This window comes from Orycteropus afer, unplaced genomic scaffold (genome assembly GCF_000298275.1).
Source record: "Orycteropus afer afer isolate SDZICR_OR568_19922 unplaced genomic scaffold, OryAfe1.0 scaffold00121, whole genome shotgun sequence".
NCBI lineage: Eukaryota > Metazoa > Chordata > Mammalia > Tubulidentata > Orycteropodidae > Orycteropus > Orycteropus afer.
This window is the reverse complement of record NW_006921708.1, coordinates 8,847,825-8,862,995: the sequence shown is the minus strand read 5'-3', so window position 1 is coordinate 8,862,995 and position 15,171 is coordinate 8,847,825. Positions and strand designations below refer to the sequence as shown.

Here is a 15,171-nt window from a genome sequence, read left to right as displayed (position 1 = left end):
TATATGTTCTTCTTTTTTGCTTTTCTAACTCCAGGTGTTTGCATATTTCATTATAATACATTGCATTGCTTTCTTGAGGCACCCTTTAAAGTATTCTGATTACCTCTTTTACTTCATCATTTCTTCCATTTGCTTTAGCTACTCTACGTTCAAGAGCAAGTTTCAGATTGATTTTGGGTATTCATTTAATCTTTTCCTTCTTTCCTGTCTTTTTATTTACCTTCTGCTTTCTTTATGCATGATGTCCTTGATGTCATCCTACAACTTGTCTGGTCTTTGGTCATTAGCATTCAGTGCATCAAATCTGGTCTCTAAATTCACGTGGATGTACTCAAGGTTGTATTTTGGCTCTCAAAGAGAATAATATAGTTAAAATGAATTATGTCTGTTCTTACTGGCCATTAGTTCTCCAGAGAGTGAAAACTCATATATGTATATGATACAAACAGTCAGGTAAAGTATCTGTTCTGTCAAATGGTGCTAGTACCAAGACAATATAGATTGGTGGAAACTGCGACAAACTGGAGAGTATAAAACCAAAGCCTTCAAATTTAAGGATACAAACACAGTGATAGCTAAATAAAAATGCATGTGATTTTTGGTTTGCAATCTCATTTTGTGACAACTGTCATCATATCAGTAGTCTATGAAGTTCTTTAAATATAATTATAATAATAGGTTTTGAAACAAGTTCTTTGGACACATATCTTATTCTTAAGTTTGATGTTATGCATTCATGAAAATTAATAAATTAAATTAAGAAAATATTTTTGAAAATTAGCTCCTGATATAACCTCGATAGAGAGAAAAAAATAAACCTTAATATACTAAATAACTGAATCAATGTATTTTCAATTAGGTAGCAATAAGTTATGAACTTTATTCCAAATCTCTAAGTAACTAAAAATTTCTTTGTGCTACTAATTTACCAATTGATTCCTTGAATACCAATGCTCAATTAATATTACATATAATCAAGGATAAAAATATAATTAATGTAAGTGTGATTTAGTCATAATTAAACTAATAACACAGATATGTAGCATAATAAGGAAATTTCAGGCAATTATGGGGATGTAAATTTATTCTTCCTTTCAAGGGCAGCTATTTGAATTTCATTTTCCAATTATTTAAAAATGATGGAACAGAATTATAAAGGAGAAAGTCAGTCTTCTAGGGATAAAAAAATAAACCGTATGTTTTGTGTCCTTTTGAAATTTTTATTCCTTTGTCCATTTGTATTTGTAAATAGAAAAACTCAAAAAAATACCCTAGTGCCGTCACATCACTCCTTGACCACAGGACTTGACCTTGACCTCAGACTCTTATTGACCACAGAGTACTGAATAGAACTACCACATAGGGTTGCCAAGGCCGTAATTTTTACAAAAACAGACTGTCATACCTTGCTCCCACAGATCAGCTGGTAGGTTTGAACCACTGAACTTGCAGTTAGCAGCCAAGTGCTTTAAGCACTATTCCACTAGAGTTCTTAAAAATCACCTCAAACAAAAAAAATATATTTTGCTTTTTATTCATATACTCTTATAACGGCCAGCAAAAAACAACTACATAATACTTGGGAGAGATTCAATTCAATATACTGTTTTGGTTACCTCTGTTCTGCTCTAACAGAAAATACCACAAGTAGGATGGCTTTAACAAACAGGAGTTTATTCCCTTACAGTTTGGGAGGCTAGAAGTCTGAGTTCAAAGTGCCAGGCTCTAGGGGCTGGGTGAAATCCTCTTGATCTTGAGCTTCAGCTCTGACTCTGGCTCCCGTCCCACTGAAGCTGGAAGCTTACTTCACTCAGGCAGCTGATGGCTGATGAAGCTGAGAAACCCAAGGTCAACAAGTAAAAAAGGCACAGTCCTAACATTACCAAACCACACAGCAGGACATTAATTCAAGTCCATTAAAAGTCCCAAGATCAGCAGAGTATGGCATGCTACTGAATGAAGACTCAGCTACATGCAGGAATCAAGTATTCCATAAGCTGGAGACCTTCCTCAAAGCTGCTTCTTATATACTGGCAGCAGACCATTTCCCTAAAGCAGCTACTCAACTGCTCTAGTAGATTCCACCACGGAAGTGATTGCCAATCTCACTACATGAAATAACTACCTCCAGCTGCCCAAACACTCAACAGGTCAAGCCAAGTTGAAACACAAACTTAACTACCACATATATCATGATTTCCTTTCAGAATGGTAAACAGTATACATCCACTCCTCACTCACTAACATGGTTAGGTGACCAGGTTGTTAAGAGAAAATTGGCATTATGCAAAAATGAAGGATGACCACATATGATCACAAAATGGAAAATGACTACATCATCACATAACTGCCAAATTTCTTCATTATATAACTGCCAAAACTGAGATTCATGGCCCATCCAACTCGATATATAACTTTAACATCACTTACTTCCAGTATTACTCTTACCTCACACCACACATTTTGTTATTGCCAGATGTATATTGTAATGCACAAGAAGTCAGATAGTAGATTTTTTACTATTGTCATAATTGTGAAACATCAGACTATAAGACAGTTGACAAGTAAGGAATAGGTGTTTGCAACTCTCTTTTCATCTATAAAGAAGTCCTGGAGATGCAGTGGTTAAGCTTTTGCTTGCTAACCAAAAGACTGGAGGTTCAAATCCAGCAGTCATTCCATGGGAGCAAGATGTGGCAATCTGCTTCTGTAAAGGTTACAGCCTGGGAAACCCTATGGAGTAGTTCTCCTCTGCCTTATAGGTTTGCTATAAGTCAGAACATGCTCAGTGACAATGGATTTATATGTTTGTTTTGTACATATATAAACCTCAAAATTTACTCAGCTAATAAATGCACTCTATTTTCTATCCTTGAACATAATTAGCTCCTATTGTTTGATTTTCATCTGTTGACATGAACTAACCAAAGTATAATTGTATTCTCTGCCCAGAGACAGCAATATTTATAACAGTTAAGAGGCAATATAGATAGCACAGTGATTAAACATATTGTATTTGTAATCAGGTAGATATACTTTCAAATTTCCAATTATCTTAAGTTAGAAAAGGGAGTATTTCTTAAATGGCACCCACATGCCCATTACTGGCCAGGTGATTTTTATATGAGATATAATTGAAACCTCATTCAAACAAAGGAGTTATTGTTCCCAGTATATGGAGGCAAAAGTTAGACTGAGAAGAATGGGGAGCAGAAGAGGAAAGGAGACCTTAACATGTAAAAAGTTTGTTGTTGTTTGTTGTCAAGCCAGTTCTGACTCATAGTTACCCTATGAGACAGAGGAGAACTGCCTCATAGGGTTTCCATGCTCTAAGTCTTTAAGCAAGCAGATTGCCAAGTCTTTTCTCCCATAGAAGACTAGGTGGGTTCCAACTGCCAACCTTACAGTTAGGAGCTGAGTGCTTTAACAACTGTGTGCCCAAGTTTTCTGTAAAAACAATAACTAAATACAAAGTGCCTCTTCAGGTGCATTCTAATTTTATCAGAATGAAGTCAAAATAATATATAATAATATTACATTACACAAAAAATAAACCTAATTGAACACCTTCTGAAGAAGACTAAAAACCAAATGATTATGTTGAAAACAGGTTAAATAAAAAACAAAGCCTCAAACATTTATCCATCCTTTCTTACATAATCTACATCTCAGGTAACCAAATAAAATGAAAGCATCTCCTTAAAACAATTTTTTTCCAGCTAGTCACTGAAAGCAAAATGATAGCGTTAGAATCTCACTATAATGCATTCCCCAAAGAACTTACACACTTAGGCATTGAGCATCAAAAATGCTAACGTGAAAAAACAGTGAATACCAGATATTATATGCTTCTTGATGAAAGAAAGCAACACAACCTAGTGCTTGGTCATGCCAAAATATTGAACCTGAGCCCAATAAGGCTCTGGATTTAGCTACAACTTGCAAGACATAGAGTGGACAGAAGAATATATTAGACATTCTTAATACTATACAATTAGCAAAGTCTGCAGGCAAATCTACAAGTCTAATAGCTAAGATTCTTCAGTATCTGCTATTGATCTATTTATTTACACTTTATCTAAAGTGTAAATAAAAGACAGTGATAGAGGGGGGATATGTATATTAAGAGATTTTAAAGTCATAAAAAGATTTATAAATTAGCAAGATTAAATTATAGTGCCTATAGATATACTCTTGGGTGACAAAATCATGAGCAACCTTTTGGAGAGAAGAGGTCTTTATTGGGATGGAGCACATAGAGAGACTTCTGATTTAGCTGTCAAAGTGCTAATTCTTGGCCTGGGTCTTAGATACAAAAACTTTGCTTATAATAATAATGAATCAGGATAATAGTTACCCTTTAGAGGGTAAATTGACTAAAAGCATTTAAGTGGTTTTTTAAGGCATTTGACTGTTAACCAGAAGCCTGGAGATTCAAACCCACCAGCCATTCCTCAGAAGGAAGATTGGGTGATCTATTTCTGTAGTGATACCACCTCAAATATCCAAGGAGGGTTCACTATGAGTCAGATCTGACTCTACAGCAGTGACTTATTTCTTGAGTCTTTTTTTGTTTCTTAAGCTAGGAATCAATCATAAATGTATACTCATTTTGTAAAAGTTCACTGAAATTTTCTTTCCTATGTGTAAATTATAATTCAATATAACATTTTTAAAAAGTAGTTTTGAGAAAATTCAAGAAAAAAGATTTTGAATATCTGAAAATACTTTCCTAATTTTTTATAAGATTACATTAAAATATGCCATTTAGAAATGAATGGCAACAATAATATCAATAAATTTTTAGAATCAAAGTAAAACTCTACAAAGAATCACATTCATATTTCTAAATGATTTTATTATTTATAAGCAAAGAAAGAAAATTTCAAAAATCTTTCATCAGAAAGTTTTATTAAATCTCAAGTATATCAAAAGAACTATAAAATACAGTGTTCTGCAAAAATGTTAAAATTATAACTTTAAGATATTTCTTATAAGAAATTTCAATAATACAAAAAGGCAAATATTATAAAAAGTCAAAAAAGAGTTTCACAGAAAAAGAAATATTCTTTCATGGTTAACAGGGGTGAATGAGTGAGGGAGGGTAAACCACTAACTAGAGGGTGGTGGTGCAGTGAATAACTTGGTATAGCTCTTCCAACTGTGGTCTTTATGACTCCCATCAAATTACTGAGGGGAACTATGCAAATGTGAGGTGTTTGAGGCCTACCAAGAGAATTGAATAGCTTATTAGTAATGTAAATAAGTGGCACCCTGTGGGCCTGGGACCATGGAAATAAGGTGTATGGAACCCTAATATGGAGATTGGTCAGGTTTGTCATTCTGCAAAGCTTAAAATGAGCCATCCCAGAGGCAGAAAGGGGGATCCCACTACTGTCATGACAAAGAATAGCTGAGAATGGAGCATGTCCTTGGAACCTGTATTCGACGTCCTTGGCAAAGAAACAGAGGCAACAGAACCAAGAGACTAGCATGAGGCAGAGTAGTGGCCTTGCCAACCCATGGGGAAAGAAAGCTGAATGCCTTCATAAGAAGGCTTGCTGGTAGAGTGGAGTACACCTAGGTACACCTATTGGCTGAGCTAAAAGAGTCTTGTAATGCTTGAGCAGGGCAGAGGCCAGTCAAGAAGCCAAGGACCAAAGAGAAGCCTGACTGTGGCTTGTGGTCATGGCAGGGGTAGGCTGTCCTGATCAAAGAACTGTGTGCTCCCCATATTCCTGAACCTGAATTGTAACCTGTTACTTCCCTAACACACCTGATAATCATGAATATTATCTGTGAATTGTATGTGGACATTGCAATGAAATATCAAACCCACCACAGAAGTAAAGAGTCCTGTGAAAGGTGTCAGAATTGGTGAAGAGGTTGGAAGATGACAGCATGTCTGAGCTCACAGAACTCAGCCTTGAGCTGCTGATGGTGACACTCTCTCCACCTTTTGAATTAAAGAAGGTAAAATGATGCCTTCTCCATGCCTTTTCTGTAAGTATTTTTGCTATTGTTTTTAGGTACCATCGATTCAGCTCCAACTCATATTGACTTTGTGTATAATAGAACAAAACAGCACCTGGTCCTATGCCATTGTCACAATTCTTGCTACACTTGAGTCCATCGTTGCAGCCACTGTGTCAATCCATCTCATTGAGGGTCTTCCCTTTTTTCCCTGACCTTCTACTTTACCTAGCATGATACCCTTCACCACGGAATGGTCCCTCTAACAACATGAGCAAAATAGGTGAGACAAAGTCTGGCCATTCTTATTTCTAAGGAGCATGCTGGCTAAACTTCTTCCAAGACAGATTTGTTCATTATTCTGGCAGCCCATGGTATTTACAGTATTCTTCACTAACATTACAATTTAAAGGCATCAACTCTTCAGTCTTCCTTATTCATTGTCCAGCTTTCACATGCATATGAGGCAATTGAAAAGACCATGGCATCAGTCAGGAGCACCTTAGTTTTCAAAGTGACAACTTTGCTCTTAAACACCTTAAAGAGGTCTTTTACAGCAAATTTGCCCAGTGCAATACATTGTCTGATTTCATGTTTGCTGTTTCCACAGGTGTTGATGGTGGATCCAAGAAAAATTAAATCTCTGACAAATTCAATCCTTTCTCTACGTATTTTAATGTTGTTTATTGGTACAGTTGTGAGGATTTTTATTTTCCTTATGTTGATGTGTAATCCATACTGAATATTATAATCTTTGATCTTCATCAGCAGTGCTTTACTTCATCTTAACTTTCAGCAAGCAAGGTTGTGTCATCTACATATCACAGATTTTTAATGTCTTCCTCCAATCCAGATGCTGTGTTCTTCTTCATATAGTCCATCTTCTCAGATTATTTGCTCATTATAAAGATTGAATGTACATTGACCAATTCTTTTTGATACAGTGATTCTGTGTATTACTTCCATCTTCTTTTGATGTTTCCTGAATTATTCAATATTTTGCCTATAGAATCTTTCAATATTGCAACCCAAGGCCTGAATTTTTTTCTTCAGTTCTTTCAGCCTGAGAAATGCTGAGTGTGTTCTTCCTTTTTGGTTTTCTAACTCCAGATCTCTGCACATTTCATTATAATAATTGACTTTGTCTTCTTGAGCTGCTCCTTGAACTCTTCTGTTCATCTCTTTTATCTTACCATTTCTTCCATTTGCTTTAATTACTCTCCATTCAAGGGCAAGTTTCAGAGTCTCTTCTTACATCCATTTTGGTTTTTACTTCCTTTCTTTTCTTTTTTAATGACTCTTTGCTCTCTTCAGGGATGATGTTCTTGATGTCATCCCACAATTCGTCTGGTTTTTGGTCATTGGTGTTCAATGTATCAAATCTAATTTTTAAATGGTCTCTGTATTCAGGAGGGATATAATCAAGGTCATATTTGGCTCTCATGGAGTAACCTGCACATAGACCAGGAGGCTGTCATTTGAATAGAACAAGGGAATACTACATGGTTTAAAATCAGGAAGGGATGTGTCAGGGTTGTGTCCCTTCACCATACTTATTCAATTTGTATGCTGAGCAAATAATCTGAGAAGGTGGACTATATGAAGAAGTGTGTGGCATCAGGATTGGAGGAAGGCTCATTAACAACCTGTGATATGCAGATGACACAACTTTGCTTGCTGCAAGTGAGGATGACTTAAAACATTTACTGATGAAGATTAAAGACTACAGTCTGCAGTATGGATTACATCTCAACATGAAGAAAACAAAAATCTTCACAAGTGGACCAATAAGCTGCATCATGATAAAAGGAGAAAAGATTGAAGTTGTTAGAGATTTCATAATACTTGGTTCCACAATTAACAGCAATGGAATTAGCAGTCAAGACGTCAATGACATGTTGCACTGGGCAAATCTGTTGCAAAAGACTTCTTTCAAGTGGTGATGAGCAAAGATGTCTCTTTCAAGGCTAAGGTGTCCCTAATCCAAGCCACAGTATTTTCAATTGTCTCAGATGCATGTGAGAGCTGAGCAATAAATAAGGAAGACCGAAGAAGAGTTGATGCTTTCGAGTTGTGGTGTTGGTGAAGAATACTGAAAATATGATGGACTTCCAGAAGAACTAACACATCTGTCCCAGAAGAAGTGCAGTCAGAATGCTCCTTGGAAGCAAGAATGGCCAGACTTTGTCTCACTTACTTTGGTCATGTTGTCAGAGGGACCATTTCCTGGAGAAAGATAGCATGCTTGGTAAAGTGGAGAGCCAATGAAAAAAGGGAAGGCCCTCAACAAGATGGATTGACACAGTATCTGCATCAATGGGCTCAGGTATAGCAAGGATTGGCAGGCTGGCACAGGACTGGGCAGTGTTTCATTCTCTTGTACGTAGGGTCTCTATGAGCTGGAGCCAACTCTGTGGCACCTAACAACAGCATACAGATTGACTAGGGTGAAAGGATACAACCCTGATTACACCCTTCCTGATTTTAAACTATTCAATATCTCCTTACTCTGTTCAAACAACTGCCTCTTTGTCTATGTACAGGTTTCTTATGAGCACAATTGAGGGTTTTGGAATACTCATTCTTTTTAATGTTATCCATAATTTGTTATGATCCACAGAGTCAAATGTCATTGCACTTTCAATGAAACAGGAGGGATATAATCAAGGTCATATTTTGGCTCTCATGGAGGAACCTGCACATAGACTAGGAGGCTGTCATTTGAATAGAACAAAGGGGCACTGCATAGTTTAAAATCAAGGGAGTGTGTCAGGTTTGTATCTTTTCACCATACTTATTCAATCTGTATGCTGAGCAAATAATCTGAGAAGCTGAACTATATGAAGAAGAGCATGGTATCAGGATTGGAGGAAGACTCATTAACAACTTATGATATCCAATTGTTGTTGCTGTTGTTATATGCCATCGAGTCGGACCCAACTCACAGAAACCCCTCCTTGGGTTTCCGATGTGGTATCACTACAGAAGTATATTGCCCAACCTTTACATTATGTAAACATATGTAAAAAACATGTAAACATATTTCTGGTATTCTTTGCTTTCAGCCAAGATACACTTGACATTAACAGTGATATCTCTTGTTCCATGTCTATTCTGAATCCATTTTAAATTTCTGGATGTTCCCTGTCAATGTGCAGCTACAACTGTTTTTGAATTATCTTCAGCAATATTTTACTTGCATGCAATATTAATAATATTGTTCAATAACTTCCACATTCTGTTGGATCACCTTTCTTTGGAATGGGCAAAAATATTGATCTCTTCTAGTCTGTTGGCCAGGTATAAATGTATACAATACATTTTAAGACAGACACAAAATACATTTTTGATAAATATGCAGATGTCATATTATTGTAGTGGGAAATGGAAATATTCAACTACTCTCTGTGCTTGAAAAACAATTGGTACTTCTAGGATATATACTGATGACTAAGTCAGAATACAGCAAGTAACAGATTTGCCTCAACTATTCTGTGGTTCAAAATGTACACTTTCTGGTGAAGAGATTTAATGACTAGAATACAAGAAAATCCCCTCTTTTCTGGGGGGTATTAATTTAGGGGAAAAAAATCTGACAACCTGAAATTTATAGTGCATGGAATTCTAATTTCTTTTACTAGAGTAAAGAGCAAAAGGATTCTTGATATACTAAAAAAAAAAAAAAAAAAAACTTTCAACAAAATTACAAAAATAATATTGACAAAAAAATTATATATATATATGTATGTGTATATATAGGACCTGTGGTAGCATAGTGCCTAAGGCACTTGACTGCTAACCAGAAGGCTGGCGGTTCAAACCCACCAGCCACTCCTCAGAAGGAAGGTTGGGCATTCCTACTTCCGTAGTGACACTGTCTCGGAAACCCAAGGAGGGGTCGCTATGAGTCAGGGCCGACTCGATGGCAAATAACAAAATAACAACAACAACATGTGTATATATATATACATACATACATACATATATATATATATATACATACACACACACATATATATATTTCCAAGTTATTAGATTTAATAAAATAGAAATACTATCATTTCTATAAGAAATGGGATGGATACTATTATCATTAAATGTTGCTTTGATAATTCTAAGGTAGACAATAAAGATAATTAGAATCAAACTATTAACATAGGGAAAAAAATGTTTCACTGATTACTGATAAGAGTATTGTATTCTGTACACAACATGTTGTTGTTGATGTTAGGTGCCGTTGAGTCATCTCCGACTTGTAGAGACCCTATGCACAGCAGAATGAAACACTGCCCAGTCTTGTGTCAGCCTCACAATCCTTGCTATACTTGAGCCCATCATTGTAGCCATTGTGTTTATCCATTTCATTGAGAGCTTTCCCCTTCTTTGTTGACCCTCCACTTCCCCAAACATGATATCCTTTTCCAGAAAATGATTCCTTCTGATAACATGACCAGTAGGTAAGACAAAGCAGGTGAGATGAATTCTGGCCTTTCTCACTTCCAAGGAGCATTCTGGCTGCGCTTCTCCAGGATAGATTTGTTAGTCCTTTTAGCAGACCATGGTACTTTCAGCATTCTTCTCCAACACCACAACTCAAAAACAACTCTTCTTCAGTCTTCCTTATTTATTGTCCAGTTCTCAAATGCATAAGAAGCAATTGAAACTACCATGGCTTGGGTTATGTGCATCTTAGTCTTCAAGGAGACATCTTTGCTATTCATCACTTGAAAGAGGCCTTTTTCAGCAGATTTGCCCAGTGCAATATGTGATCTGATGTCTTGACTACTGCTTCCATTGGTGTTGATTGTAGAACAAAGTAATATGAAATTCTTTACAATTTTTCTCCATCTACCATGAAGCTGTTTATTTGACCGGTTGTGAGGATTTTTGCTTTCTTTATATTAAGGTATAATCCATGCTGCAGACTGTAGTCTTTAGTCTTCATCAGTAAGAGCTTCAAGTCATGCTCATTTTCAGCAAGCAAAATTGTGTCAACAGTGTATCGCAGTTTGTTTATTAGTCTTCCTCCAAAACTGATGCCACGTTCTTCTTCATATAATCCAGCTTCTCAGATTATTTGCTCAGAATACAAGTTGAATAAGTATGGTGAAAGGATACAACCCTAATGTACTCCCTTCTTGATTTTGAACCATGCACTATCCCCTTGTTCTGTTTGAATGACAGCCTCCTAATCTATGTACAGGTTCCTCAGGAGTTCAATCAAGTGTTCTGGAATTTCCATTCTTCTCAATGTTATGCATAATTTCTTATGATCCACACAATTGAATGCTTTTACATAGTCAATAAAAATAAGTAAACATCTTTCTGGTATTCTTTGCTTTCAGATAAGATCCATCTGACATCAGCAATGATATCTCTTACTCCACATCCTCTTCTGAATCCAGCTAGAATTTCTGGAAGCTATCTGTCAATATATTGCTGCAACCATTTTTGAATTACTAAGAATATATCCTAAAGAAGTGAGAGCCAGGACAAGAACAGAAATTTGCACACCCATATTCACTGCAGCACTATTTACAATAGCAAAATGATGTAAACATCCTAGGTGCTCATCAACAGAAGAATGGATATCCAAACTATGGTATGTACACACAATGGAATACTATGCAACCCTAAAGAATAATGTAGAATCTGAAAAACACCACATAACATGGATGAACTTGGAGGACATTACGCTGTATGAAATAAATCAATCACAGAAGGAAAATATTGCTTTAGTCCAGTATTGTAAAAAGTCAAAGAAAGGTTTATACATAGAAGGAAATTTTCTTTGTTGGTTACCAGGGATGGGAGGGGAGGGGAGGGAACACTGTTGATAAGTAGAGACAAGAATGGATTTGCATGAAAAGAAGGGCAATGTACCAAATATACCAAATGTGAGTGATCAACACTGACATTGAGGAAGAGGAAGCCATAGAGAGGTTCATGGGAGGTATAGACAACAAAGATGAATCCTTTTGCACATACAATAGTACTGTGTTGTCAGTGAAGGCAAACATTGATATATGGGTGGATAGATGGCTGGACAGGCTGAACTATTAGGTATGTCTATAAAAGGGAGAGGAGCTCTGGTAGCATAATGCCTAAGGCACTTGACTGCTAACCAGAAGGCTGACAGTTCAAATCCACCAGTCACTTGTCAGAAGGAAGATGGGCAATCTACTTCCATAGTGATACTGCCTCAGAAACTCAAGGAGGGGTCGCTATGAGTTGGGTCAGACTCGACGGCACATAACAGCAACAACAACAATAAAAGGGAGAGTGAGCCCAAGACCATGTCTAGGGTTGGCAGACAATGTTTCTACAAGTGTATTTGTATATTCTGTAAGAATTCCCAGATATACAGTAGAGCTGACAAAAGGCAAGGTTGTAATCATTTCTTGGTCACAGCCAGCTACCCACAGGGAGCAAGTAGTTGGATCTGGGGGCTCAGGACCATAGTTGCAGGCCACATCAAGCTCAATTGGCATAATATACTACATAAAACATTCTTCCACTTCCTACTTTGGCGAGTAGCAACTGGAATCTTAAAAGCTTACAAGTGGCCATCTAGATGCAATATTGGGTCTCTCCTTGTCAAGAGCAAAGAAGAATGAAGAAAACAAAACCAAAGGAAACAATTAGTCCAAGCAACTGGTACACCATGTGATCCACAGCCTATATGACTATGAAACCAGAAGAACTCGATGGTGCTCGGCTACCAATGTCAACCACTCAGAGGAGGATCTATGTAGGAGATCCTTGATAGAGAGGGAGAACAATGTGGAACAAAACTCAAAATCATTTGGAAAAAAAAAAAAAAAAAGGGGGGTGGACCAGGTTTTCTGGTCTGATAGAGCCTGGTGGAACCAATGAGACTATAGCCCCTAGCTGCCCTTCAGATCTGGAATTGAACCCACACTTGCGGCTTTCAGCCAAACAAAAGACAGGCATATGAGTTGATACACTCCTTGGAGAGAACAATCATGGGAGAAAGAAGGGCTATTTATACACAGAGAGACAGCTCAGGGGGCAGTAGTGCATGGAGGGATGGACACAGGGAAGAGGTAACTATGCAGAGGAAGTGGGTGGGGAGCTGTTGCATTGGGGTAAATTGTAGTCAATGTCATGAGACAAAGTTTGTGAACTGCTGTATGGAAAGTGAATTTGCTCTGTAAACTTTCACCCAAAGCACAAAAAAAAAAAAAAAAAAGAAAGAAAGAAAGAAAAAATTTGTTCTGTATGCTCTGGAAATTTTCATCCAAAGCACAATAAAAATTTTTAAAATAATAATAATAAATAAAATAAATTACAGAAACAAATAAATACAATAAAATAGCCTGAAAAAATATCCAGTAAAAGGCATACAAAAATAATAAAGATGTCAAATCAGCATACAAATTTTTTTGCAATTCCAATTAACATTCAAATATTGTGATCTTTTCATGGAGTTTTATAAAATGATTCTAAAATTAATATGCTTTAATAAGGGACCAGAAATAGAGAAAACAATTCTTAAAATGAAGAATTAAGAAATGATACAGACAATGCAACGTGTTAAGATGCAGTATAAACAAAAGTATGAAGGCAGAGTGCCAAGCATATTTGAGAATTTATATACAATAAGGAAGGCACTTCCATTGAATGGGCAGGGGATACTTTATTGAAAAAATCATATTTCAGGCAAAGTGGAAATCTGGATAGAAAAAAAAATTAAATTGTATTTCTGCTATATAATGTTGTTGCTGTTGTTATTTGCCGTCGAGTAGGCCACGACTCATAGCAACCCCTCCTTGGGTTTCCGAGGCAGTATCACTACAGAAGTAGGATTGCCCAACCTTCCTTCCGAGGAGTGGCTGCTGGGTTTGAATCGCCACCCTTCTGGTTAGCAGTCAAGTGCCTTAGGCACTACGCTACCAGAGCTCATATATATATGTTGTTGTTAGGTGCCATTGAGTCAGTTCAGTCTCACAGCATCCCAATGTACAATAGAATAAAATGCTGCCCAGTCCTGCACCATACAAACCTTTTGAGAAAAATTCAAATACGAGGGACTTTTGAAAAAGAATACATGTAAAACCAAGGAAAGCTTTAGTTTGCAGATGAACATATAAAGAACTCCTACACTAATGATAACTTTTTCATTCTTATTTGGAAACTCTTTTCCCTCTTCTGAAAATTAGACATCAGAAAGCAAATCTGGAAGAAAATAGCATTTGCAGACTTTAATTCATACATAGGATTACTGAAATGCTGAGAGTATTCTGAGCTTATTATTGTCTCTTTAGGCAGCAAAAACAATGAAATTAGAACTTACCCCATGGGAGTCCTGATAACAGCATGTCCTGATGTTGGAGCAATGTCACCATTCAGCATTTTGAATGTGGTGCTTTTCCCAGCTCCATTCACTCCTAGAAGCCCAAAGCACTAAGAGAAGACAGAAGTTAATTAAATTAAAATATGTAAGAATGAGCATTTACTTTCAATAAACTATGAGTTGATATTGTTAGTTTGTGATAATTGGAGACTAAAACCATTCTATAAAGCAATTTAAAGATTATGAAATACTTTGGCAATCATCATGGCATTTGACTGGTATTAAAATTCAGGCATGAATTTATACAAATTGATGCAGAAAACTCAAAAGATGAGAAGTAAATTCTAAGTACCCCAAAATATGCTGAGATTTCCCATGCTATGTATATTTTAAAAGTGCTTTCTAAAAACAATTTATTTTCCATTCTCCATATGTGTGTATGTATATATACATATCTATATGTATATATACATACACACACTGTAGTATATATATATACACATTATGTGTATATTATATGTTGTTGTTGTTGTTGTTCTTGCTAAGTGCCGACGAGTCATTTCCAACTCATAGCAACCCCATCACAGCAGAACGAAACACTGCCTGATCCCGCGCCAGCCCCACAATCCCTGCTTTACTTGAGCCCATCATTGTAGCCACTGTGTCAATCTATCTTGTTGAAGGCCTCCCCCTCTTTCGTTGACCCTCCACCCTACCAAGCATGACATCCTTCTCCAGGGAACGGTCCCTCCTTACAACATGACCAAAATAGGTGAGATGAAGTCTGGCCATTCTCACTTCCAAGGAGCATTTTGGGTACACCTCCTCCAGGACAGATCTGTTAGTTCTTTTAGCAGTCCATGGTACTTTCAGCATTCTTC

General features: G+C 36.7%; 1 protein-coding gene across 1 annotated transcript in view; it reads right to left on the bottom strand.

Annotated features, from left to right (window-relative positions):
- The window catches only part of ABCA13 (ATP binding cassette subfamily A member 13), an 888,443-nt gene that overhangs the window by 187,299 nt on the left and 685,973 nt on the right, over nt 1-15,171 (bottom strand). Inside the window, 1 exon segment of the mRNA XM_007944147.1 lies at nt 14,291-14,400. Within this exon segment, the coding sequence (XP_007942338.1) occupies nt 14,291-14,400 (110 nt within the window).